The 27,805-nt window shown below is 52.5% G+C and overlaps 1 protein-coding gene and 1 long non-coding RNA gene across 9 annotated transcripts; one reads left to right on the forward strand and one right to left on the reverse strand.

Annotated features, from left to right (window-relative positions):
- Positions 1 to 1,662: 1,662 nt before the first annotated feature.
- TBATA (thymus, brain and testes associated) lies at positions 1,663 to 16,218 on the forward strand. 6 transcript variants are annotated; one of them, XM_086382204.1, is made up of 9 exons: positions 1,663 to 1,763; positions 5,100 to 5,335; positions 7,522 to 7,677; positions 8,498 to 8,577; positions 9,941 to 10,114; positions 12,060 to 12,141; positions 13,010 to 13,154; positions 14,903 to 14,955; positions 15,996 to 16,218. In XM_086382204.1, the coding sequence occupies exons 2-9, from the start codon at positions 5,182 to 5,184 to the stop codon at positions 16,073 to 16,075; spliced, it is 924 nt and encodes a 307-aa protein (XP_086238330.1). In that variant the 5' UTR covers positions 1,663 to 1,763; positions 5,100 to 5,181; the 3' UTR covers positions 16,076 to 16,218. The 6 variants fall into 6 exon arrangements, with proteins under 6 accessions (XP_086238330.1, XP_086238332.1, XP_086238329.1 ...); XM_086382206.1 differs by having other exon boundaries at positions 9,944 to 10,114; XM_086382203.1 differs by lacking the exon at positions 1,663 to 1,763 and adding an exon at positions 4,123 to 4,785.
- On the reverse strand, positions 2,056 to 18,528 carry LOC147342957 (uncharacterized). 3 transcript variants are annotated; one of them, XR_015156871.1, is made up of 4 exons: positions 18,442 to 18,528; positions 8,786 to 8,879; positions 8,099 to 8,172; positions 2,203 to 2,338 (listed from the first exon to the last, which is right to left on the reverse strand). It is a non-coding gene; the product is annotated as an uncharacterized LOC147342957 (long non-coding RNA). The 3 variants fall into 3 exon arrangements; XR_015156870.1 differs by lacking the exon at positions 18,442 to 18,528 and adding an exon at positions 12,291 to 12,408; XR_015156872.1 differs by lacking the exons at positions 8,786 to 8,879; positions 18,442 to 18,528 and adding an exon at positions 8,524 to 8,761 and having other exon boundaries at positions 2,056 to 2,338.
- Between the last annotated feature and the right edge of the window lie 9,277 nt (positions 18,529 to 27,805).

Raw genomic sequence — 27,805 nt, forward strand, 5'->3', positions numbered from 1 at the left:
GGTGATACCATTCAACCATCTCATTCTCTGTCGTCTCCTTCTCCTCCCGCCTTCAATCTTTCCCAGCATCAGGGTCTTTTCAAATGGGTTGGTTCTTTGCATCAGGTGACCAAAGTATTGGAGTTTCATCTTCAGCATCAGTCTTTCCAATGAATATTCAGGACTGATTTCCTTTAGGATGGACTGGTTGGATCTCCTTGCTGTCCAAGGGACTCTCAAGAGTCTTTTCCAACACCACAGTTCAAAAGCATCAATTCTTCGGTGCTCAGCTTTCTTTATAGTCCAACTCTCACATCCATACATGACCACTGGAAAAATCATAGCTTGGACTAGATGGACCTTTGTTGGCAAAGTAATGTCTCTACTTTTTAATATGTGGTCTAGGTTGGTCATAGCTTTTCTTCCAAGGAGCAAGTGTCTTTTAATTTCATGGCTGCAGTCACCATCTGCAGTGATTTTGGAGCCCAAAGAAATAAAGTCTGTCCTGTTTCCACTGTTTCCCCATCTATTTGCCATGAAGTGATAGGACCGGATGCCATGATCTTCGTTTTGTGAATGTTGAGTTTTAAGCCAACTTTTTCACTCTCCTCTTTCACGTTCATCAAGAGGCTCTTTAGTTTTTCTTTGCTTTCTGCCATAAGGGTGGTGTCATCTGCATATCTGAGGCTATTGGTATTTCTTCTGGCAATCTGGATTCCAGCTTGTGCTTCATCCAGTCCAGCATTTCTCATGATGTACTCGGCATATAAGTTAAATAAGCAGGGTGACAATATACAGCCTTGACGTACTCCTTTCCCAATTTGGGACCACTCTGTTGTTTCATGTCCAGTTCTAACTGTTGCTTCTTGACCTTCACACAGATTTCTCACGAGGCAGGTCAGGTGGTCGGGTTTTTCCATCTCTTTAAGAATTTTCCAGTTTGTTGGGATCCACACAGTCAAAGGCTTTCCATTAAGCAATCTCAAAAACCCCATGAGAATGAGCGCGAGGATCATCTCCCATTTCAGAGACATGAGAACTGAGGCTCAGAGACATCAGGCAAATTGTCTGAGGCTGCACAGCTAGGAAGTAGAGCTGGAATTGGAACCAAGTATTCTTGCCACTGTCCCACACCTCTGGCAGCACAGATGACACCCCTAGGGCAGCACACCTAGGGCAGGTCAGAATCCCATTGAGACCCCTGCCACCGACAGCCCAGGGCCCTTCCACCCAGCTCTCCTGCCTGAGTAGGGCCGCAGGAAGGCTTTGGATTCTGTTGGCGGCCACCTCCTCTCCATCCAAGAGACAGCTCTCTGAGAATCAACCCCCAGAAATAGGGCACACGGGGACAGACTCCTCCACAGTGGCAGACAGCCCGGTCATGCCGACAGAGCTGGCACCTAACCCAACCAAACCTTTTTGCCAGTTTTTCTCTCTCTGCCTGCTGCACGCTGGCTGAAACCAGCCCCTGATTCTCATTTTCTCCCTTGAGCCCCATTGAAAGTGCTGAATGGGAGAGAGAGGAGGAGCCTGGAGGGCAGGCAAGCAGGGGGTGCTCGGTGAGACCTTCTGCCCCTCCAGGAAGGGTAAGAGGAGCTGGCTAGGGGTGAGGAGAGGGGTGCTGGGGAGTGGTTCTGGAGTTGTAGGGCAGGGGTAACCTAGCAACCACTGGCTGATGTAGTCACAAAGCGACAGGCTTACCCACAGAACTGACATCCTTCGGCTCTTTCCTGCTCAGGCAGCAAGGGCTACTCACCCACATACTATAGCGGCCACTTTCCTTGGTGAGTGCAGAGGTGAGCTGGGGGGGAGGGCACAGAGCGGGAAAAGGAAGTTCTGTTTCTGAATTGGTATCAGCCTTCAGGGCCCTTGTCCCTGGCCAACTGGGAACCCAAGGGGAGAGGGAAGGAAGGTCAAGGGCAGATGCAGTGGGGCCCAGCCTGGCCCACTCTGGCAAAGGCAGGCCGGGCCGGCTAGAGGCCCTGTTGACCTCTTCCCAGCAGCTGTGTGATATGACCCACAGTGGCTTATAAAATCAATGAAATAGTTTGATAAGGACAAAATGAAGACAAAAAGTAGGATGAAACTATCAGTATGTGTCATATACAACAAGGACAAGAACTGCTTCAGTTTCACGTACACACACAAGTAAATGCACACGTTAGGATATAAAAATGAGTTTCTTACGATGGTCACAGTCAAAAGTATTTTTAAAAGTCTCTATCGTGTTGATTCCTTTTATTGTAGGCAGGTGGGTATGGGCTTGTAAATGCCCTGTTCTCAGCCCTGCAGCATCGAAGTGCTCCAGAGCAAGGGTCCTCCATCTCTGGGATCTAATTCCTGACGATGTGAGGTGGAGCTGACGTAATAAAACAGAAATAAAGTGCACAATAAATGTGATGTACTTGATGCATCCTGAACCCATTCCCCCTGACTCCCCGATCTGAGGAAAAATTGTGTTCCATGAAACCAGTCCCTGGTAACAAAAAGGTTGGGGAGAGCTCCAGAGCCTAGCCTCTTCATCACGGATGTCCAGACTCCCTTCAAAGGATGCCCTACCAGCTAGTTTTGTCTTTAAGGAAAGATTAGGAGACTGAGTCAGGATGCCTGGCTCCTTGATCTCAAAGTCCCTCCCCTTCCCCAATCTCATGCAGTGCTGTCTGCTCCCCTCCACCCTAACCTGATGGAAGCCTGGCCCTGGGGGAACCTCTGGGGTCCCCTGCAGAGTCTATGACTCAGAGGGTTAATTCTCAGAATGTACTGATTGTTCAACCCATCCTCGGCACCTGCAACCCCAGCACTACACTTACAGATTCATAATCACCTTGAAGTGTCAATTTGGCTTTGACATTTATCTTTCATTCATGTCATCTAGCTTATTTAGTAATATGATGAATGCCAATAAAAGCACCTCTCAAACCAAGAACTAGAATACCAGCACCAGGACATCCCATGTGCTCCTCTCCTCCCCCGACTCTTTATCTGCCCTCAGAAATAGCCACTACATGAATTTTGCAGCGTTTCATTGCTTTTGTTTTATTACCTTTATGATAATTCTGCTTGCTTTTGAATTTTATTTCTAAAAAGGATCTCACGCTATATGGTCTTCTGCAATTTGCTTTCCCTGACTATTCATTACATTTGTAAGATTCACCTATGTTGCTGCATGTAGCTGTGGTTCATTCATTTTCACTGCAATATAATGTTCAATTGTCTGAATGGGCCACAGCATATTTATCCACTCTTCTGCCATTGGACATGTGAACTATCACCAGGTTTTTGCTGATTTGAACAATGTTGGTTTGAATATTCTTACACATCTGCAAGAGTTCCCCTGGGGTATATTTCTGGGATAGTAATTGTTGGGTTATGCTGGGATATGGCATGCAAACATTCAATTTTAGGGCTTCCCAGGTGGAGCTAGTGGTAAAGAACCTGTCTCCCAATGCAGCAGACATAAGAGATGTGAGTTCAATCCCTAGGTTGGGCAGATCCCCTGGAAGAGGGCATGGCAACCCACTCCACTACTATTGCCTGGAGAATCCCATGGACAGTAGAGCCTGGCAGCCTACAGTCCATGGGTCACAAAGAGTCAGACACAAATGAAGTGACTTAGCAAGTACACACATGTAATTGCTGGGTTACACTGGGATATGGTATGCAAATGTTCAATTTTATAAGACATTGCCAATTTTCCCCCTAAAGTGTCTGTTCCTGTTAGGCATCTTCAACACTCGTATTAAGAGCACCAGTCTTTACTCTGTTAGAGGCACCCCAATGGCTACAGAAGTGAGGGCCCAATTGGCAGAGCGTTCACTGCCGAGGTAAGGTCCCCAGTGCCCTCCCTGCTGACCGAGGAGGTGGAGGGAGCTGGGGAGGGTAGAATACAAAGGAACTCAACAGATTGAGGGTCCAAGGGGAGGTCACCTTCCCTCTGGTATCAGTCAGGTGCCCAGTGGGTTCTCAGGCCTGAGTTAACACAGGTCCAGGCAGGGCCCCTCCTGGGTCGGGAGAGGGTGTGGTGGCTCGGGGCAGGAGCATAAACATTCCAGGGGTTTCAGGGGGTGACTTCTACCGTTAGTTGGGGGCAGGGGAGGTCAGCTAACAGTGATGTTCAGGGAAGGTTTACTTTATTTCTTTAAGTCCCAGATCCCCTAGAAGCGAATCGAGGATGGAACAGGAAACTCAGGGGCCTGGTCATCGAAAGCATCAGAGGGCCCCGGGGCAAAATGCCTTGCTTAGCATATCCAGAGTCCATCTACACACCTCCAGAGGGCCTCCCTTCAGCCAGGGCCGCAAGAAGGGGAAGCAGAGAGTGAGCAGGCAGGTGGTCCCACCAGACCCCTGGAGGAGAGCAGCTCACCCCTGGATCCTTGCTGGACGGACTCCACCTATTCTTCTGGGGGAAGGCACAGCATCCTCAGGAGAGGGAAGGGGTGCGGGTGGAGGACGGAGAACCTGAGACGCTTGTCTCCAGTGAAGCGAAGCGAAGCGAAGCAAGAGCTTGAAGCTTCCCCACAGCGACGCAGCCCAGATAGCCAGACCAACAGTTCTGCGGCTCCCAGGGGGGCCCTCATGGGAAGAGGACTGGCTGGCCTAGTCTGGCTTTGGCATCAGCTCCTGGATGCTGAGTCTGGGCCAAAACTGCTCCTGAGGGCAAGGGGGGGTTGGGTGACAGCCTATAGCTGGCTTCTCCTGGACCGCCAACTGTTTGGCTTGGGGAGAGGCCCATGCTAGGGTCAGCCCCCTGGCCCCGGAGGCACACATAACTTGCCTTTGCTCCAACGCAGGTGTCTGGACGAGGAGGTAGGTCTATGGCTTTTCCTTCTGGCTTCAGAAATGGTCTCTGAGAGAAAACCGGGGTCCTGAGAGATTCCATCTGAGTTCTGTCAGATGGATCCTGGCTCTCTACTCAGGCATCGTAGGAAGACCGAAGGTTCCCCAGGGCCAGACGGCATGGCTGAGAAAGGACCTTGGGAGAGGCCCAGCTCTAGTGCCATGGGGGTGGTGGTGGAATCTGTTAAGCAGTTTTCAGAGTATCTCAGGAATGGACTCCCATAAGCTCAGGTGGGCACTGCTGCCTAAGGCTCCATTTGCTTCTCCCTGGCCCTCTCCTTTAGTCCAAAAGGTGAGCTGAAACTGGAAAAGAAGTCGGGGTGCCAGCCAAGGAGCCATGGGGACAGCGGGCCACAGAAAGAACTGATGATCCCAGGGATCGTGGATTTCAAGCTGATCCGAGAGGCAGTGAGGACATCCAAGCCCCACACCCCCAGTGCCTACCGCTTCGGTCGCCTCAGCCACCACTCCTTCTTCTCCAGGCACCACCCCCAGCCCCAGCACGTGACCCACATCCAAGGTAGGGCTGGGGTAGGCCAGGGCCTGACGGTGGGGGTTGGGGGGCCGCTGGAAAGGGAGGACCCAGCCACTCTTGGCCAAGCCGAGACCCACCTGGAGCAGGGTGGGGATTCCAAGGGCAGACTGCAGAGCCCCACAGGATCTACATCCCTGCCGATTCTCCCACCTTACGAATCAGAGAAAGGGATGGATATTCTGCTCCAGAGCTGTGCTCTCGTCTCTGACTCAGGCCATTTCATCCATTCAGCTATTTGTTCATCAAAGATCTAACGAGTGTGAACTATGAGTGGGGCACATTTTCAGGTCCTGGCGTTACGACCAAGCCAGACAGATGGTCCCTGGTCTCACAGAGCCAACCTTTAGTGGGGAAGAATAGAAAACAGATAAGGTGTCAGAAGGCTGGAAGTGCCAAGGCTATATACAGAGCCAAGGCCTGACCAACAGCGTGGTATTCAAGCAAAGACTAAAGGAAGACAGGACATGACCATGTGGATCTCAGGGGGAAGGTGTCCCAGGCAGACGGAAGAGCCGGGACAAAGGCCCCCAGGCAAGAGCCCCCTGTTGGAGAATAGTGAGGATGTGGGTGTGGCTGAAACAGAATGAGGAGGAGGAGAAGTGAGACACAGAGGCAGTGGGGCCCATGTCCTGTGGGCCTTGGAGCTCACCGTCGTCATCCTTAAGCCATCTCACTGAGTCAGATGGCAGCCATCAGAGGGTTGAGAGCAAAGAAGTAACAGAGGGCTCTGCTGGCTTCTGAATGGACAGTGGCTTGGACCAGAGAGATAGCAGTGGAGGAGTTAGTGGCCCTGCTCTAGAGAGATAGAGAAGGCGAGGCCAACAGACTTGGCTGATGGATTAAAAATGGAGTATGAGATGGAGAGAAGACTCAGGCTGACTCCCAAGGTGTTTGGTCTGAGTAACTGGAAAACTGGGTTTGGGCTAACATAGAGGAGCCTGTAGACGGGGCCAGTGGAGGATGGGAAGGGTCGGGGTTTGGTCTGAGATGCTGGGAGATGCAGCATGTGAGATGCCTCTTAGAAGTCCCAGGAGGGTGGGTGGGGAAGCCCGAGGGAAGGCGCCAAGTAGGCAGTCGCGTCAGTTTCAGGCAGAGATGCAACTGTGAGAGCCACTCAAATGGGAGTGGTGTTTGAAGAGGTGTGCTGGATGGGGATCATCACAGGACCCTGTAGAGGCTAGGGAGGAGAACCTGGCATGAATCTGGGGACCCCAAGGTTACGGGGTCGAGGAGATGAAGGGGAAGTGGCAGAGCAGTGACTGGTGAGCTAGGAGGACCCGGGAGAGAGAGGGGTCCTGGCACCCGAGGAAAGTGTTCCGGGAGGAGAGAGTGAGAAACTGTGGTTAAGTCCTAACCACGGTGCTCCCCAAAGCTTAACCATCTAACGATGCCATTGCATACATGCTAAGTCACTTCAGTCACTTTGCGACCCCATGGACTGTAGCCGACCAGGCTCCTCTGTCCAGGGGATTCTCCAGGCAAGAATACTGGAGTGCCATGCTCTCCTCCAGGGGATCTCCCTGACCTAGGGATCAAACCCACGTCTCTTTCATGTCCTGCATCGGCAGGCGGATTCTTTACTACTAATGCCACCTGGGAAGCCAATGATGCTATAATCCTACACAGACCTTAGCCTGGAGGTTCCTCACATGTAAGCTGCCTCTCACCACCCCCAGGGTGCCATGCACTCAGACCTGCAAGGCTGACAGATGGCATGAAGTTTTATCCAGAGGGTCTCGCACCCCGTGGTTTGAGTCAAGGCCCTTCTCGCCACAAACTGTGGCTTAACGCCCTGCTCCCACTCCTCTTCTTGAAGCTGCCTGCCTCTGTGTGCTCCACACACTCTGTGCGCTCACACCTGTACTTCCTTACCCCGTCACAGAAAACCAAAGGGACCCCCAGATGAGGGTCCCAGGCAGCCCGGGTTCTCCTCTCCCCTCGGCCAGTCTCACTATGTGACCCTGAGCCCATCCTTTCGCTGCCATGCTGAGTGTCCCCTGGGGTAAGGTCAGAGCGGTTGAGAGGCCCTCCCAGCCCTAGCCATCTCTGGGGTTGTGTTTACTGGAAGAAGTGGGGCTGAGTGCTTCCCTGCCCACCAGCCTCCTCCCATTTTCCTGGAGTTCTTGGGGTCCACTCAGGTCCCCTTTCCCACTGCCTCCAACCCTTAACAGATCTCACCGGGAAGCCTGTCTGCGTCGTCAGGGACGAGCTCTCTCTGGCCACCTCTCCTCAAGCCACACTCTTATCCCGCTACCTGATCAGGATGCCCACCATCTCGGTGCCTGTTGGAGACCCTCAGTCCAACCGGGACCCCTGGCTTTATTCTGGTGGGTACTAGGGCCCTATACCTTGGGGCTATACCTGGCCCCAAGGGCTGCCTGGCTTGGACAGGTGCCTGAGAAGGAAAAGGCCATGGCTCTTAGGTGGGTGGGGGTCCAAGGTCCTCAGAAATGCACCCTTGCTTGGCTCTGAGGTGTTTGAGGAGTCAGAAAAAGCAGAGGACAAACATATCTGGACAACAGACATGTGACTTCCAGCTCTAGCCAGGAACAGTATTGGAAATACTGAATTTTGTAACCTGTGTGCTCAGGCACCGGCCAGTCAGAACAGTTAGCCATAGGGAGTGCTGGGGCAGCATTTCAGAGGCCTCCACTTGGGCCAAGCCTCTCTCTTTCCCCAAAGAGCAGGGAGGATCCTGGAGAAGGGGCAGAGGGGCCCAGAAAGCTTCCTGCAGGGCTCTTTACCAACCTGGCCAGGAGTCGCTCAGTGTTGTAGCAACTGGCACAGCCTATCAACCGAATCTCCACCCTGGCTTCATTTTCCTGAAAGAGGCAAAGCGAGTCTAAATCACAAACATCTCGGTACACGTAGCCAAACATTCTCCAGCATTTCCCAACTAAGACACAGGCTGGGACACAAATGTCAGCAGCAAGCACTCCCACCCACCAACCAATAGTGTGATTCCAGCTCCTTCCCTTGAGGGCACCACCTGCCCTGTGAAAATACCCTTCTCTTTAAGATCCTGGGTGGGAGGGCAGGGAGGAGAGGAGGCTCTTCCACCTATCCCCCTTCCACACTCGGCCCAAAGGGAGGGTGCACAGGGAGACCCCGGGGATCAGTTGGCCAGATCTTGCCCCCTCCTCCCAGAGGCCTGGAAGAAGGAGTTGAAGGACCTGGCTTCCCGGGTGGCCATCTTCACCAAGGAGAGTGAGCTGAAGAGCAAGGAGGTGGGTGCAGAACAAAGGAGCTGTCCAAGAAGAAATGAAATGGACCCACTCCTTTGTAACTAAACCGCTCCCACGTGGTTCCAACCACACCAGCACAGAGCAAACCTTCTCAGGAAGGCGGGAGGCACTGCTGTTGGCAGAGGGGAGGGGTCCCTGAATATAACCCAAGGGACAGGGTCGCAGTGAGGGTTCCGAGAACACAGTGTACCTGGTGGAGAAATCCAGAAAGGGTTCATAGTTTAGAAGAGGACGGAGGGAGGTGTTCCTGGTGGAGGCACGTGGCACAGATGTTCATTCGCAAGCTAGAAAATACAGGAGAGCGTTTTAGAAAACGGAGGGTTTAAAAGCACAGGAGATAAGCGGGCAGCAGTGAGAGAGGAGTCGCAGGGGGGCCAACTTTGGATGTGGGCAAGATCAGCTTTCTTCTCATTTCTGAACTTAGTTTCATGTTTCACCTGACAAAGGGATGGAGCATCACTGAAGGATTTCAGAGAGATTGGCGGTAGCCTGAGTGCTATTTGCTGATAAATCAGTAAAGACGAGGAGGAGGCAGCTTGAAGGTAGTTGGAACTGGTCCTAGGACAGGCCTGGCCCCTGTTGGCTGAGATTGGTCCTACCCTTATCTTGGGCAGCAGAGTTCTCATTCTCATTCCACAGCTAACTTGCTGTAACACTCAGGGTAACTCAGCTAAGCTCTCTGGGCCTCAGTTTTCTTATCTTTAAAATGGGTGGTCCCGTGGTTAAAAATTCACCTGCCAATGCAGGGGACACGGGTTCGATCCCTGGTCCAGGAAGATCCCAGTTAAAGAGTTCCCAAGCCACAACTAAAAGATCCCCCATGCCGGAACTGAGACTGAGCCCAGCCAAATAAATAAGTACTAAAAATAAATAAAATGGGGAGAAGGATACTACCAGTCTTAACTGGAGTTCCAGGGGCAGGAGGTCCCAGGCCTCGTGCCCACCTGGCTCGGGAAGGTTTTCCAGGGCAAAGAAAGGATGCTAAGCTGTGGGGGACAGGTTTAGGGGCAGCGGAGCTAAGAATTAAGGAAGGCAGTGGGGGTCTTGGTACAGGATACTATTTTCAAATCTCTGATGGGCTGAGGGGAGGGACCTGAAGGAGGGCCTACCCAGGCAAGACCAAGGACCATGGGGGTGGGGGCAGCCGACCTTCAGTAAAATTCCAGGGGGAAGAGCAATGGCTATGAAGGAAGGGCTGCCCCCACTGGTGAGTGGGGTCTAAGACAGGTTGAGGCTGGCCTGGTTGACATCCTGGGTCCCTGGCCTCCTCCTCTGCTTTTCACCTTTCCCCTCTGCTTTCTCTTCTTTCTCTCTGCCTGGAGTCTCTGGCCACATTTTTCCCCAGCAGAAGGAAGAGCCTCAGCGGGAACAGGGGGCAAAGTACTCAGCAGAGACTGGCAGGCTCATTCCTGCTTCTACCCGGGCCATGGCCCGCCGCCACTCCCACCAGGGCCGAAACCAGCCTGCGAGCAGAGATGGAGGAGACCAGACCTTTGTCCTACAGGATCAGGAGCTGCTGGTGAGGTGCTGGGAAGGCTGGGGGCTGTGGACCCTATGGAGGCCCTCATCTGAAGGCAGAGAACTTGGTGGAACCTGCTCCCAGGCTCACGAGGATCCAACTAGGACCCTTGCATAGTGCTTTCACGTATGGCTTCTTCCAGGGAGAAGGTCTTGTCCCTGAGACCCTAAGACTCAAAAACCCCAGCTCCGGGAGTCAGGAGCCTGGATTCCAATCCCCAGCTGCTTCTAGGTTTCTGTGTAAGCCTTTCCATCTTTAAGTCCTTTCCCTTCTAGGGACCTTAGTTCTATCATTTAGTCAAACTGGAAGAACAGATGTTTTATCACAAGGTCTGGCCCTGCGGTGGTACTTGATAAGTTAAGGAAGGGAGCCGCAGTAGTGGAATGAGAAGCATGGAGGTGGAGGTCTGTCTGGAGGTGGAGGCCCTGCCTGGTGCATCCTCACCACACCCAGTTGCCCCCGCAGCCTGCAAGGCTGGTCCCAGCCAGGTCCCCACACTCTGGAGGGGTCTGGTCTGTGCTGGAACAAAGCATAAAGACCCCTCCTCTGTGTTCAAGTTTCCCATTAGGGCCTGGGAGGCACGCAGGACTCATGCCAGTGGGCAAGGCAGTACAAGTCCCTGTTCAGAGGTGCACGTGTTCTCCAGGAGAGGCCAGACTGTGGCGACATCTTGACACCTGCCCCGTGACCAGCACTTTAAAGCATGCAGTCCCCTTGCAGCCTTATGACAGCTCAGGGAACAGACACAGCGGACAGGGCAGGGATCCCCACTCCACAGATGAGGAGGCTGAGGCCCTGCCGGGTGATGGCCTGTGGCCCAGGTCCCCAGAGAAGGAGCAGCCTAGCAGGGGCTCAAACACAGTGCTTTCTCCACCATAGGGCGGCCTCACCTTGCCTGGAAGTAGGTTCTCAGGTCCTGTGGGGAGGGGGCACAGGGCAGGTAAGTTGGATGCGGAGAATGGAGGAGGGTCCCAGGCCGATGAGGGGTGGGGTTCACCTCAGCAAGCGGGTTCCCTGAGGGAGAGGGTGGGCAGCCTAGCAAGCGGAGGCCTAGGGCAAGGCCTGGGGGCGAGACCTGGCCCAGTTTCCACTCTGCCAGGGACGTGGCAGACCTGGGGAGACTGGCGCCAAACACTGAAGGGACCCCACTTTCCTAGGACTCCAGGAGCTCCACCACCCACTGCAGGCCCCGGCTCTACACAGCCGCCGCCATCAGCAGCCCCGCCTAGGGAGCCCCCGTAGCCCTCCTCAGACAGGCCTGGATCTCCTGCCGCTGACCCTTTACTGGAGGACGCAGTGGGGAAAGGGTCCTGAAGTAGCAAAGATGTGGGAGGTTGAGTGGGCTGAGAAGGACCCTGGGAGCGAAGACAGCCCAGCCCTGGGCGGGAAGGGGCTGCCGACTAAGCGGTGCACAGAACCAGCTGGCTCCAACCCTCAAGCTGTCCACAGGGATCAGCCCACCTCTTTGCTAACATCTCCAGACTCTGAGCTTAGGCACTTCAGGAAGGGGAGGCCCACGAGGTCCGTGAAATTCCCACACCAAGGAGCCAGGCATTCGGGACTCGGTGCGTCTCTAAGGAGCTGACAGCCAGCTCTGACCTCGCCTCCCCAGTGAGGGACCTTGGGGTACAACCACACAGGGCTCAGGGATGGGGGGGTCCAAGAAACTGACTCAGAGGCTTCATTCTGCCACAGCATCTCTGCCAGGTGTCCTCCTCAGATCCCTCATCTGTCCAGGAAGGGGGTGAAAAACCTTCCTCCAGGGCTATTGGCAGAGAAAGCTTTCTCTAAAGTGTAAAGTCCATGCAGAGGGTAGGCAGGGACCATCGTGGGGGCCAGTCTAGCCAGGGATGTGGGGAGAGAACACTTTATGGGGAGGGGCTGTGCTGCCGGCTAGAACATGCTGTCCAGCCACACTGACCCAGGCCTGTCCTCCTGCCCACAGATCCTGGAACTGCTTTCGCAAATTCTGCAGACAGACTCCTTGAATGCTATCCAGTTCTGGCTACTCTACGCGCCCGCCAAGGGTGAGGACATCGTCCTGGGCCCCGGTTCTCATCTGAGTGGAGGCTGCTGAGGGCTGTGTCCTCTGGTTCTCCAGGACTCAGATTCACTCCGCTCCCATCCCATGGCCTTACACGGGGGCTGCTCCTCCTTTTTGGAGTCACAAACTAACCTTTTCCAGCTAGACAACATCACTGCCTTCTCCTCCGCATTCCTCCGCAGGGTTTCCACAACACTGCTTCTTAGAGCAAACCCTCCTGCATGCTGACCCCTGGGATTTGGCCCCTGGGAAGGAGACAGACAGTCCTTAATCCACCTCTGTGGGAAACACACATGCACAAAGATGCAAATACACACACGTAAGAGCACACATGTATGTGTACACATGAATGGACATACACATTCATGCTAATATATGTGCATAAGAGCATACACATATGTACACATAAATGGATATACACATTCAGGCAAACACACACATAGGCGCACACACATGTGTACATGTGAACAGACGTACACATAGACACTGGGATGGTGAGTGGAGAGTGTATCTAAGTAGAGGGGTGAGGAACAATCAGAGAACTGATTGGACCAGAGAGTGGAGGAGGAAGGGGAGGAGGACGGGGAGGAAGGTGGGTCCCCAGCAGGCTTCCCAGAGGGTTGGGGGTGTGATGGCAAGTAAACCAAGAATAAGATACACACGAGCAGGTGTGTAAAGGTGTGGAAGGCTGAGGCATGCTTAAGGGCCAGAGAGATGCACGGCCCTCCCCGTGGACTCCTGTGGGACAGAAGAGCTAGAGGCCCTGCTCCTGCCCGTCCCATCCAGCAGCAGGACGGGGGCCGAGGTCTTGCCCCTGAGCATCCTCCCCCCAACCTCGGCTGTGCTTACAGAGAAAGACATGGCACTAGGGCTCCTGCAGACCGCCGTGGCTCAGCTCCTTCCCCAGCCCCTAGTGCCCATCCCAGCCGAAAAACTCCTGAACCAGCTCCTGGAAGTTCAAGACTCACTTCAAGAGAGGCACCAGCTACCCTACAGGTGGGGGTCACACCCCTCACCGGCCCCTCTGTTCCCGGAACTGCTCCCTCATATTCAGCCACCTGTCTGCCCAGGTGTGGCCCGAGGAGGCCCAGGGAAGGAGGCCAGAGCCTGGGCTGCCTGTGCCTGCGCTGGAGGAAGAGGCCCCGCTCTCCCCAGGACCCCTGGTGCCACCTGACGGCTCAGAGGCTTTCTCTGCCAGACCAGACTCCAGAGGCCTGCTGTGGAGGATATGGAGGGGAGGAGCAGGGGAGGCGGTGACCTGAGTCACTTGTAGCAAAACAGCTGGATAAGCCACACACATCAAGCTCCCCAGGAGCTCCTGGGCCTTGGGAAGACACAAGCAGAGAAGGAAGGGTAACATAAGGCATGCAGAAGTAACTTTGTGCTGGTACTAAGTCCTCCAGATGGCTGAAAGAAGGATTAATGACAAGCTGGGGAAGGGGAAGATGAGGGAAGGCTGCACACAGCAGGGCAGCAGGGCCTGGGTGTCAGCCATGGGACCAGCGATCCTGAGTGTCCACTGTGTGTACCTGACACGGCTGGGTGTTGAACACATTTCTAGTCCATGCAGCCACCCATGGAGGCAGTATGGCTTCCCATTTTACAGATGAAAAGACTGAGGCTCAGGACAGTTGAATGATAGCCCAAAGTCACCCGGGTGGGCAGCAGAAAAGCTGGGACTCATATTCAGGCTTGGGCTTCTCAGGTGGCGCTGGTGGTAAAGAACCCACCGGCCAATGCAGGAGACATAAGAGACAAGGGTTCGATCCCTGGGTTGGGAAGATCCCCTGGAAAAGGAAATGGCAACCCATTCCAGTATTCTTGCCTGGAGAATCCCATGGACAGAGGAGCATGTCAGGCCATAGTCCATGGGGTCACAAAGAGTCAGACAAGACTGACACGTCTTAGCATGCATGCAGACTCAGGCTTATCCAACTTCCCAGCCCAGCAGCACTCAGAGTCCCGAGGAGCTGGTTGGAAAGGCAGATGCCCAGGGATTGCCACATAGTCGAGTAGGGGTGAACATGGAGATGTGTATCTTGAACAAACAAATGCAAGAGTAGGGCAAGTCAGGAGTGAGGAGGGCTGGGAAAGCCAGGAATTCGAAGTGATAGGGAATGTGAAATTTGGGAGTGGCTGGATACTGGGCAGACTGAGAAGAAGGAGGCGGGATGCAGTGCTGGCTTGCATGTGTTAAAGGTTATAGGTGCCTGCTCTGGCCCCAAACTTGGTTTTCTTGTTTAGCTTGAGACCAGTGGAGACACAGTGGTAAGGCAACTTCACGGTGATCTTGGGAAAGCCACCTCCCATCTGTGAGCCTCAGTTTCACTCTTTCAAAAACCCCGTCTCCTAAAGTCATAGAGAAGAAACATTACTTCGGGTGCATCAAAAGGCTTGCTGAAGTGCAGAGCCTATACAAGACAGGAGCGTTATCCATACTTGTCAGTAATTCATTAGGGCTCACTAGAGTTCCCATCTTCAGGAAAGCAGCAGGCCAAGGGAGGGCCAGTGCAGTGGCCTCTCTTACAGCCCCCTAGAGAAGGGCCTTGGTTCATTGTGGCCACAGTGAGCGATAGTGCGCAGTTGTTGGGGTCCTGCTCAGGGTGGGGCCATCCCTGGATAGATACCTGCTGGCTCTTCTGCCTTTCCCAGGGGCACCTTCCCTACCTCCCCGCCCACCCTGTCACTCAGCTGGCTGTCTGGCTCCAGCCTGACCTTCCTAGCTGTCCTTGTGTTGGTTTTAGCCAATCCCCGAAGAAGATGAAGACACCACCTCTATCAAAAAGCGAAAAACCAGGTAAGAGTCCCCACAGCAGGGCACTGGGGGGCTCACTGAAGCCCACCAAGGCTAGATCCCTTGGGGGATTCAAGGACCCCTCTAGAGATGGGCCCCTGCCCAAAGAAGCTGCTCATTTTATCCATCCATCCATCCACTCAGCAGATCCTTAGTTAGTACCCAGGTGCTAGCCTCTGGGGATCACTGGGGGAGAATTCAGAGATGGGTTCTGCTGCCTCGGAGCTTACATCCTAGGGAGAGACGTGCAGACCACAAAGACACCTGAGGGAGATGGTGCCGTAAGGGAAATAACAGGGCAACAGGAAAGTCAGAAGGATTGAGTGGGGGATGGCGGGGGCATGGAGAAGGGTCCCTTGAGTCGAGAGGCAGAAAGGATCCAACCCTCTGTGGGTCAAGGGAAAGCCTGCAACAAGGCTTCCACGGCCAGGTGTGTGGGTGAAAGAGCAGGCAGGCAAGCCAGGGTGGCTGGACACTTGTGGGTTGGGAACTGTGGTAAGAAGTGGGACAGGTGGGCAGAGCCAGCCCACAGGCTGTGGCCTTCCCCACAGGGAAGGTCAGGCGTGTGGTCTCATGCAGGCTGCATGGGGTTCACTGGAGGGTTATCAGGGCATGGGGGGACCCTCGGGTGGCCGTGTAGACAATGGACTATGGAGGTCCAGAGGGGATGAGGGAGACAAGGGAGAAAAAGGGGTGCCTTAGGCCAGGGCAGGATGGTAAAGGGAGGAAGGTTTCAGGGAGAGAAGACAGGTATTCTTGAAGTACACCGCTCTCCCAAACAGATCATAAGGGGTCCTGGGTGCCAGGGTGAGTGTCTGACACAGAGTAGGTACTGTGCAGACATCTGTGACCTGGATGTAGTAGAGGGTGGAGGTGAGGCTGGGGGAAGGGAGTCAGTCCCTCCCAGGTGACCGGGGAGCCTGAGCAGAAGCCTGGGCTGACCTGGGCACCGGGGCCTGGAGTGGGGAGCAGGGGTCTCCCCAGATCTCCTGGGCAGCTCCCTCACACTCTCCTGCCTGCTGTGTCCCCCCTCCCCATCCCAGAGAACATTGGAAAAGCTCAAGTTCTTCGAGTGCACTCCAGCCAGAACCCAGAAGAGAAGGCGGCAAAGGCAGAGGGCTGAGGAGTCTGCGCCTCGCTCAGGAAAAGCCCCTGAGTTCGAAGACTCCGTCGCTAAGTCCTCAGCAGCAGTACTGGTTTTCCTACCACGTGGAGCCCATTAAACTACTGTCTTCCCCTTAAGAGGACAGCTCCACTCTCCCATCAGCAGGAGGTCTCTGTGTTTATGTAGTTTGCTCTGGGAAGGGGGATGAGCTGAACCAAACCATCCCGACTCCCTTGGAGAAAGCCTCCCTGTGTGGGGCCTCCCTGCTTCTGTTCACTTCCAGAGAATCAAAGGGCAAGGGGTGGACAGGTCTGTGCTCATCCCTGAGCCAGGACTCACAGGGCTCTGGGTAGATTAGCGTAGAGGTGGGGAACTCACAGGCTGCTTTAGAAGACTCACCCATAGCAACAATCGAATTCCTACCAGACACTGGGGCAGGACTAAGGTACTAGCTATTGATGAACACTCTGAATTGTTGTACGTGCTTTATATGTGGTACTGTATCTGATGCTCACCCAAAACCCTAGGAGGTAGAGAATCACTCTCATTTTCTAGACGAATAAACTGAGTGACTGTCGGGTGAATCAGCTTGCCCAAGGCCACATAATAAAGTGAGAACCCAGGATCCAAACACAACACGTCTGCTTCTAGAATCCCTGCTTCTACCTGCTGGACTCTGCTGCCTTGTCAACAGTTCAGTTCAGTTCAGTCGCTCAGTCGTGTCCGACTCTTTGAGACCCCATGAATCGCAGCACGCCAGGCCTCCTTGTCCATCACCAACTCCTTGAGTTCACTCAGACTCACGTCCATCGAGTCAGTGATGCCATCCAGCCATCTCATCCTCTGTGAACAGTAACCCTCACCAAAAGTTGGGCTTACATTCAGGACGAGCGTAGAGTTAGCACAATGGTGGTTGACAAAATCGAAAAGGAAAAGGATATTACATAAATATGACCCAGATGCAGCTGGGGTATCTCTATCCTTTAAGACATAGAGAAGATGGCCCTGACTCTCTGGGAATCCAACGTCTTCCTTGAGATTTCTACAGATTTCTTGGTTGGGGCTGGGGGGATTGGCATTGAGTATTTGCAATGTCGTGGTCACTATGGCTCTGAGCTCCTACTTCTACTGACTTGGCTCCGTCCACAGGTTGTGACTCCATTCTACACTTCCAGGTCTGCTGCCATTCTCCCTGTGTCAATTCAGGGAGCCCCTTTCACACAAAACTTGTGCTCAGCAGGCTTCAATCAAGAAGAGGGACTGGGTGGGGATTTGCTGTGAATCCAGCAAAAAGCTTCATGGTCAGTGTAAGATTGTCTTGTTTTTAAAAGGTCCTTGGCCACTAGGGACGTTTCCCTGGTGGCAGCATCATATTAAACAACTATGCCCTGGGACTTCCCTGGCAGTCCAGTGGTTAGAACTCCATGTTTCCACTGCAGAGGGCACAGGTTTGATCCCTGGTCGGGGAACTAAGATCCCATATGCCAAGGGGCACAGCCAAAAACAAAACATACAGACGAAACCAAAAGCTATGCCATCTCGCTGACTTTCTCCTGCTCTGTCCTCAACCCTGCCACCAGTTTGCCCCCAGAAAGCCCACAAAAATTTTCCGAATTTTTTTCTTATAAAATAGACATGACAAAAAATGAACCATTTAAACCACTTCAAAGTGTACAGTTCAGTGTGTTTAACTGTATTCACACCACGTGCAACTCTCACCATCAGCCATCGCCAGAGCTCTTCACATCTTGCAAAGCTGAAACTCTGAAACCCGTTAACAACTCCCCATTTCCCCCTTTTCCCAAGACCCGGCACTCTACTTTCTGCCTCTGAGTCTGACTACTCTAGATACACCGTGTTAGTATTAGTAGAATCATACATCTGCCCCTGCAGAGTATCATAATTTTCTTATTCTCTGGAGGGTACCTCCCCTTTTAAGTTTCTTAGGGGATTACCCAGGTGGGCCCAGTAGCTAAGACTCCTCACTCCCAATGCGGGGGTCCTGGGTCCAATCCCCGGTCAGGGAGCTGGATCCCGCAGGCTGCAACTAAGCGTTCACATGCCACAAGAAAGATCAAAGACCCCTCGTGCCACAGCTAAGACCTGGTGCAGCCAAATTAAAACATATATATAATTGAAAATACATATGTCATTTTTAAATATACAACTATATAACGGAGACACTTGCTACTTAAAAACATCTCAAGGTATAGACTCTAAAGAAAAAATTAAGTTTCTTAGCCCATCCTTCAAATCTATTTACTCTGCTTTCTCCATCTTGTGTTTGCTTTCACAACTCCCTGCAGAATGCTTGTGTCACTGCCTGGCTTTGCACCCATTGGCACTGTGTTTAAAGAGAAGACATTCTGGGTCAGGCTTCTTACCTGGGTATTGTGAGGGTAGACTGTGAACAGACGAGATCTTGGTCAGCAGCTCTGCAATCTGTGAGGAGAAAGATAAGGGAACCGAACTGAACCAAGTGCACATAGAAACACCGTGGAAATAAACACACAACATGCAAATGGGAAACGGCTCTGTTGCAAAAACACAGATGGCTAACCTCGGGTTGGCTGGGATGATCTGATCTCATTCAGGGCTCACAGCGACCCGTAGGTAGGTTTCACAGGTAGAAAAATCCAAGGCTCAGAGCAACGGTAACATCAAAATTCACACAGTCAATAAGTAGTGGATTCAAACCCAGGGCTGTGGGCTTCTCAGTCAGTGCCCCTTACTTCCTGCCAGCTGCCACCTCTCAGGCTCACCCCAAGGCCCACTCGTCTCGACCCATCCCTCACTTCCAGTCACTTCACCCGCTCTTCCTCCTGGCCCCTCCTCCTCCATCTCTGGAATATGGAGCTCAGCAGGGTTTGCTGACTCCCTGGCCCTCTTTAAAGTCCTCCAACAGGCTTGCCTACTTTCTCCATGTTTTAGGGAGTCGCTGCTGACTGCCCAAGGGGCAGCCAGCTGGGGGAATTGGAAGGCTCCATCCAGACATGTCACAAAGCACAGTCGCCACTGGCCTTCCCGCAAATGCAAGCGGCATCAGGCCTGCCTGCACTGGCCCTTGCACAGAGCGCCCTCTTGACCTAAGGCCCTGGGCAGGCTGGGGGCCGGGCTGGTTACTGGGCTGTGGTGTGTAAGTGCGACTCGGCTTTGCAGAGCTTCTGTGCTCTGCTTAGCAGTGCTGTCTGTCTGAGCCCCTGTTTGGCCATCAAGGGGACTTCCGCTGGGTGTCAGTACCCCATGGCCACTTCTGAGTCACTTCTGAATTTTCCTTGGCTCACGCTGCCCTGGAATTTCTCCTCTCCCTACTCTCTGCTGCTCTGACTGAAGCAAGAACACAGATTTTCCCTTCCAGTCTTCTCTGCTATTAGGTCCTCCTGGGATCCAGTCTCCTTGCCCACTGTGGAAGCCCCTGTTGGGGTGCCCAGATGTCCCCTGCCCTCCTTCCAAGTGCGCCTGAAACTTAGCTCCATCCAACCGGAGTATCGCATCCCTGGGCACAAGGACTGGTTCAAGGATTGGATAAGCATATGACCCGAACTGGAATAAACACCGTCTGCTCTTGGATTTTTTTGTTGAGTGGGAAGGAATGTTGGCTTTTGAGATGACACCATCGTTGGTCATCATTGTTCCAAGAGACAAAGCCATGGATTCAGTCACACTTGATGATTCTGACCCTCCCCCATTCTTCCCCATCATTTGAGAATAAAATTACTTCTTAATAGAATTGATTGTTAAGTACTTTTAATATAAACTTACCATTTTAACCATTTATAAGATACAGTTCAGTAAGATCACTCATACTCAGTGACTCAGTGTCCAACTCCTTGCAACCCTGTGGACTGCAGCCCACCAGGCTTCTCTGTCCATGGGATTTTCCAGGCAAGAGTACTGAAGCGAGCTCCCATTTCCTTCTCCAGGGATCAAACTTGCAACTCCTGCGTCTCCTGCATTGGCAGGTGTCTTTACCACTGAGCCATCTGGGAAGTGATATTAAAGACATGCATATTGTTGGGTCACCATCAGCACCAACCATCCACAGAACCCTTTTCATCTTGCAAGACTGAAACTCTATACCCTTTAAACCATAAGTCCCCATTCCCTCCTCCCCGATCCCCTGGCAACCTCCCTTCTACTTTTGGTCTCTATGTATCTGACTGTTCTTGGTACTTCATATAAGTAGAATCATGCAGTATTTGTCATCTTGTGACTAGCTTACTTCACTTACCACAGTGTCCTCAAGATTCATCCATGTTGTAGCAAGTCCCAGAACTTCCTTCCTTTTTTAGGTTGAATAGTATTTCATTATATGCGATACTCCACTGTGTTTATCGATCCATCCAATGACGAACATTTGGGTCCTTTTGCCTTTCGGCTGTTGTGGACAATGCTGCTAAGAACATGAGTGTGCAGTGGGTACAGTGTCCCTGGGAGGTGTGTCAGCTTCAGCGGCACAGCCAGGACTCAGGTCCCAGGTATGACCTACTGCCGGCTCTTATTCACTAAGACCATCACACTCACTGATTCATTCATACATACATGTATTCAAAACACACTGTCTTAGTTTCTCCCCTACACCAGGTACTTCCTGTGACCATCTGTTCTCAAGGGCTTCTCTGCTCTTCCCCCCTGACCAGGTGGATACACTCTATGCAGACAAAGCTGGCAGCCCCCAGACTCTGGATCCGGCCAGTCTCCCTTAGATGCAGTCTGAGACAGCACTGGACAAGGGTCAGGAGTGGTCAGCGACACCACATGGCCCCTTGCCTGCCTGCCACCCAGGAGATGCTCTGCCGCCCTTGGCAGAGCTGGGAGCCACAGAAGAAGGTAACCTCACACAAGACTCTGCCCTCTCACGAGAGTTCTCAGACATAAATGGAGGAGATGGGCCAGGTGATTTTGAAGTCCTCTGAGAGCTCCTGTTCTCAAAAGTTCTAGGCTCCCCTGAGCTAAAAGTTCTAGGCTGCTTCACCTCTCTGGGAAGGTTGGTTTCTTTTTCCTAAGATTCTACAAGTGCCAGACTCTTATATTTTGGCAACTGATTTAAAAATCTTATGCTTCCATATTTCTGCATATCGGGGGAAAAAAGGGCTGCCCCTAACAAGAGGACATCATTAGCCTCCACTCAAGTTACAAGAGTGTACTGCCTCTGGTGATAAGAGGCAGACTGCTATCTTTACATGTTGTTTATTTTTCATTTTCAAAATAACCCACGCTCATTGCAAATATTTGGAAAACAGAGAAAACTGGGAAAAGTAAATATAGAGTCAAAACACTAAAGAAAACTACTAGTATATTTTTAATGTCTTTTTTCATTCTCCAAGTCATAATGATAAATAAAAGAGAACCATGCATTAAAACATGTTTTAAAATTTTACACTCCAGTTATTTCCAGAATTCCAATACCAAGTATTTCTGGGATTCTATGATTCAAACATTCTAAGATTCCACAATCTTAAGATTCCACAATCTTAAGATTCCCTGGCTTCGGGGAGACACCAGAGTCCTCTTTTCATGCCCTTGTGAGCTTCCACTTGGGCAGAAGGGGTAGAGAAAGGGTCATCCCATCCTCACAGCTCCCAAGGACTTGGCCAGGGTGTCTAAGCATCTCATCCATGCCCACACCATCCCTCTGAGGGCCCCCGCCTCCTCTGCACCCTTCCCCACAACTCACTGAGGGTGGGGCTCTGGCGTTTGCCTCTCATAAAGTGCTGGGGGTGCTGGCTGCTCTGGCGCCTGAGCCACCATGGCCTTGGCAGAGCCTGACCCGTGAAGTGCTGGCTCAGGAGGACCACACTGCTTCCTTCACTCACCCGTGGGAGCTAGACACCTCCAGGTGGGTGCTGCCCACCAGAACCAAAGGTCTAGATTAGGCTGCGGGGTAGGGGCTCTGGGCAGACCAAGAGGACTCACCCAGGAGCTCAGCAATTGGGCTTTCCCGAGGTGGGGGTCAGAGGACTGGTGGTGGAGGAGGGGCCTCTGCGGGCTGCGACCCACCTCCCCATGAAAGAATGTGATCCTCTGCTAACAGTTAGTGGTAGAGCTGGGGCTGGGGACTGTGGGTGCCTTCTCTCTGCTGTTCTCCGTCCAGGCAACACCCGGAGCTTGTCTCCTTATCTGTGGCCAGCTCAGTAAGGCACCTCCAGGCAGAGCATGCAGGAAGCCCTGGCAGCAACTGGGCAGCTCTCCCCTACCGCCACCACCAGCCAGGCACGAGAGGCCCAGCCGCCTTCCCACCCCTGGTGCATCTCTCCTGTCCCTGCCACTCCAGCCTCTTCCTCACTCTGGGTTAGGAGCCACCCAGCTCTGCCACTGGACGACACCTGAGAATGTACATACTTCCTCCCTGAGCCCGTCACCCCATCTGCAAAGTTGACGGTCCAGACAATTTTCAGGCTCCCTCCAAGTACACAAATGCTTACCCTGGCTCCATGGGACAGGAGTGGGGTCTGCTTGCAGGGAGGCCCTACTCCAACTATCCCAGCACAAATACTTGCCTCGTCAACAAAGCTGCTAAAGCAGAGGTGACTTCTCTACTGCAACTCAGATGTCAGTGTGTGGTTCCTGCTCCTTGAGCTCCTCACCTCCTAGAATCTCTGCACAGTTTGGTGCACTCCTCAGAATTTCTGTAACTTCCTGGAGTATGTGTAGGGTGGGGGACAGCCTCCTCAGCACCTCATTCTCTGCCCTGCCCCACTCCTGCTTTCCAGGGCTATGCTCACTATTTTATCTTCAACTGTGCATCGTTTCATTTTTTTCAATTTCTACCAAAATAAACACAAATCCTGACTCCTGCAAAGTCCTTAATGTGTGGGGTGGACACCCCAAGGATTGAGGGGACAATGCCAAAAAATAAACTATTAGACCCGTTAAGCAAACTGTATCCCCCAAAGTCCCCACGCAGCCCATTCCTCCCTGTCCCCACTGCCATCTCAGTCTTGTGGTTCCCCCACCCCTTCTCTACAACTGTTTTTTCTCCCCATTAAGGGTGCTCCCCATGGTTACAAAGGGCGCCTTCTCCAGCCCTTTGTAACCATGGGGCGCCTTCTCCAGCACTTTCCTCAGTTCCCCCAGAAGCACAGACCTGCTTACTCTGTGATATAAATTCTGCTGCTCCCTTAGAAGGCAAAAGTGGTTGCAGTCATTTACTTTCAGTGACATTGTTCTCTTCTTTTGGTCAGTGGTGATCGCTTTATCAAAGCCTCTCAAGATTTCCTTAGTGAGCTCCCCTAGTTACATTTAGAACAGCATGAGATTTTCATACATTTGAATTCCGAAGAGTGTTTTCTTTCCTGCAGCACCACACTGAGATAAAGTGCAATCCTGCAATTCGGGTCTCAGGGAAGAGTGAGATTTATTAACCTGCAACCTGATGGAAGCCCCGTGCCAGCCTGGCAGTGCCCAGCATGGGTGGGAAGGTCGAGGGGCCACAGGAGGAATAATCTACCCCAGGACAGTGAGTTGAGACCAATGCACCCTGAAGCCCCAGCCCTCCCAACCTTGGATGCGAGGCTGCCTCCAACACCCCTCTTCTCCCCGCCCCAGTTCCAGCACGCCCCCTCCCCACCCCAGCAGAAGCTGCCAGGTGGCTCCTCTGTTCAGGAGCCTGCGGAACTGGAGGGGCCCCCTCTCCTCACTGCTTACCCAGCAAATGCCCCTCACCTGTCTCGGCCTGACCCAGGAGACTTGGCCACGTCCCTTCACTCACTGGCCTCCTGGGGTAGGGTCCAGATGCTCCAGGGCAGAATCCCCACCTGGGCTTACATTCCAGCTCTGGATGCCTTCCTTGGGCAGGTCTCTTGACTCAGTGCATCTGTGTCCACGTCTGTAAAGCAGAAGCAGACAAAGAAAGAGGTTACTTAGAGAAAGCACCTTATAAACTGGCCCTCTGCCAGCGTCCAGACCCAAGCACAGTATCAGCAAAGGATATCATCCCAGCTCCTGGTTCAGGTCTCCTGCTCAGTATTTAGTCCCCTGGGACTCTGGGACCCTCTCTTCCCCTGCCCATGTCTTCTAGGTGAGAAATCCTTGAACTGTCCCTGTTCCCATTGTCTAAAGATTTCTGGGGCTCCTGAAGACATAGAGACTTGGGGGGCTTGCTGCCTCTGACCTCAGCTCTGCTGCTCATATCAACCCAGAGGCAGAATTTGGCTCCTGCACAAATCACCAGGAGGAATCCAGTCATAATGAACATTGGGGATTTCTGGAGATTTTGCAGTTTTGTGGGTCCTAGGGAAGAGCTCTGCTGTTAGCCCCTGGCATTCTACCACTAGGCGCCCCCTCATCTCTCTTCTCCCATTGCCAGAAGCCCCCAGATAATACCCTTGCTTGCAAACCATCATTCCTAGCCTTCGGCAGTCTTCATGCTAGGGGACCCTTGTCTTAAATCAGCATCCTCCCGATGGATGTTACCAAGGGCTCTCCCTGAAAGGCACCTCCCTCCATCTAACTGCCCAGAAATAGACGAACCACTCCCCCAGTTCCCTATGCCCAGGAGGGGACCCCAACCAGCATCCCTGTGTGGCTGAAAGCCTCTTTCACCTCTGCCCTCCTTCCACCTTCTCAGCCCCCACAGTGTGGCCTGGCTCGTGCACACCCCCACTCCTTCTTAAGCTACCTCTGCTCAGAGTCACCCTGGCCACACAGGAAGTTCCTGGATGTCAGCAGCCCGCAGCAGGACAGCCTGCTGGAGACGGAGGTTCTTGTGCCCCCGGCCATCCCCAGCCCCCCTGAATCTGCTGCATGGGACCCTCACCACCACTCTCCCCTCAGGAGGCTGGGGCAGGGGGGAGTGAGGCTGGAAATGGCAGCTAACACTCACGCAGCACTTACCGTGTGCAAACGCTGTCCTAAGGGCTTTGCATGGACCGCAACTATGTATGCAACGCCCGCAAAAATAAGCCATTCAATCCTCGCTCTAACCCTGTGAAACACGTATTATTATCCCCACTTTATAGATAAGAAACTGAGGCTCAGAAAGCTTAAATAACTCGCCAAAGGTCACACAATGAGTGGCGGAGTCAGAACTAGAACCCAGGGACTTTTCCGGTGGTCCAGTGGTTAAGACTCATGCTTCCAATGCAGGAGGTGTGGGTTTCATCCTTGGTCCGGAAACTAAGATCCCACATGACTCACAGCCAAAAAAACAAAACATAAACAACAGGACAATATTGTAACAAATTCAATAAAGACTTTAAAAATGGCCCACATTAAAAAAAAATTTGTTTTAAAGAGATAATCACAGTGATGTCTCTGTTTCAAAAAAAAAAAAAAAAAAAGAACTAGAACCTAGTAATCTGGTCTCTGCTCTTTTCCACAGGAGACTCCTGAGGCCACACTCCTATCACCTCCCCAGGCCTACGCTCCACCTCAGATAGCACTTAGACCTTTGATGGGACAAAGGGTGGGAAACCACCAGCCCAAGAGACTTGAGATCTGTCAGGAACATACTGCTTGACCATAGGCAAAACTTGACTCTTGGCCTGGTCCCTGCCACCACTGGCGTGATTTGGGAATAGCCATTTGCTCTCTCTGGGCCTCAGTTTACCCATTTGCACAGGTGGATCAGACATCTGTACACTGTCTCCTGCTGCTAATTCTACATGCAAGGAAGGCCTAAGCTTCCTCTCACTGATCCAGCCAGTGACAATCTCCTCCAAGGAGACATAATCTCCAGCTGCAAGACCCAGTGGGCTCCCCACCCTCACCCCTGGCTTCCAGCTGCCTCTTGGTTTCCAGGGCCTGGCTCCTAAGGAGAAGCTCGGGAGCCCTGTGGGGCCCTGCAGGGAAGCAGAGAACCCACCACCTCTGTGCATCCCTGTTTACTCATCCTGAAAATGCTGCATTTATTAAAAGCAAGTCCCAGGGGGAGGACAGGCCTTATTCAGTCACCACGGAGATCAACCCCTAAGTGCACCATGTTTTCTAAAGCAGAGGTGGAGAAACATCCCCTGAGGAAGACCACCAGGGCCTCAGCAGCCAGAGGAAGGACTTTGGTCTCCTCCCTAAGGGCGACGAGAGCCACCAAATGGCTTTAGGGAGGGCCTCTGTGAGGCAGAACTGAACCAGGCCCCAGCCCAACTCCTGGCTCCCTGCAGATCTCTTTTATGTTGCTATCCATCACCAGAATTTTAGGAGCAACCATAATCCCTCACTTGCTAAACACTTTCATAGACACTGTCTCCTTCGCTCTAAACTAACCTGTGAGTCATTTCATATCCCTTTTTGCAAATAAGGGAGCTGAGGCTGGAAGGTGGGTGGTGACTGGGCAGCCTGCACATGAAGCCAAGTGCTGGTGTGGAGCCTGAGCTTGTCCTGGGCCTCTGAGCTTAGGCGGGTGCCCTCTTGCTCCCACTTCTCTGGGATGAGGCGCTGCCAGCCCTGGGTGGTCACCTGCTCCCAGAGAGTCCTAGAAGCAGGAACAGGTCCTTTGCCTAGGAGCCGAGGGCTTGGCCTGGGTGCCTCTGGCTGTCCTTACAAATTTCTTGCAGCATCATGCAGCCAGGAGTCCCAGAGGCCTCTATTGAGGCCTGTTGGGAGGCAGGGGGTGAAGAGAGAAGAACACAAATAAGAAAAGAATCAATCGTTCCTCTCCTCCAGCAACCTACCTCCTACGTAAGCAGAGATCCAGCACTCAGCACCTCAAAGAGTGATGAGCAATTCTGATAGAAAGAAGTATGCCCATTTTACAGATGAGAGTCTAAGGCTCAGAAAGATAAAAGAACTCTCCCAATTCCACCCAGGTGGTAAATGGTGATGCTGGGAATCAAATGGGAGAAGGGACCAGATGTTTTCTCCAGGAAAACAGTATAGTGTATTTGCAGAGATCTTGGGTGAGACGTCTCCCATTACCTTCATTATGTGATTTAATATTTTCTACTGATACATAATTTGCATATAGGAGAGTTCACTTTAAAATGAGTGGGACCACCGCAATCCAGGCACCTCTGCATGTCTAGTCCTCCACAAAGTCCTCCCATGCCCACTCACAATCCTCCCTCCCACTCCCAGTGCTGGCAACCAGTGGTCTGTTTTATCTTTTCCAAAATCTCCTATGAAGGGACTCACCTGGTGTGTAGTCTCTGGGGCCTGTCTTCTTCTCTCAGCAGAACACTCTGCAGATCTGTGCACATCGATGTGTGCACGTCCATATGAGCGGTTCACGCCTTTTTGTTCTTGAGTAGTATTCCCTTGTATGGATACGTCACAGTTTATCTATCCATCCACTATTTGGTGAATATTTGGGTTGTTTCCAGTCGAGGTCTATTTTGAATTAAGTTGCTAAGGGACATTTGCATACAAATTGTTTTGTGGACAAATGTTTTCATTTCCCTCATGTGAATACATAAGGCAGTCATCACTGAGTCGGAGGTAATTGTATGTTCAACTTTATAAGAAGCATCTGAATGTTCTCCTAAGTGGATGCACCCTTTGCATTCCTACCTAAAAGAATGAGAGTTCCAGATGCCCAACATCCTCCCAACACTTGATGTGGCCAATCTTGTTAATTTTAGCTGTTCTGTGCTATGCTTAGTTGCTCAGTTGTGTCCGACTCTTTACGACCCCATGGACCATAGCCTGCCAGGTTCCTTTGTCCATGGGGATTCTCCAGGCAAGAATACTGGAATGGGTAGCCATGCCCTCCTCCAGGGATGTTCCCAACCCAAGGATCGAACCCAGGTCTCCCACACTGCAGGCAGATTCTTTACCATCTGAGCTACCAGGGAAGCGCTTAGCTATTCTAAT

Source organism: Bos grunniens, chromosome 28 (assembly GCF_055505025.1).
Source record: "Bos grunniens cultivar Pamir isolate PY7600 chromosome 28, Bosgru_T2T1.0, whole genome shotgun sequence".
Classification (NCBI taxonomy): Eukaryota; Metazoa; Chordata; class Mammalia; order Artiodactyla; family Bovidae; genus Bos; species Bos grunniens.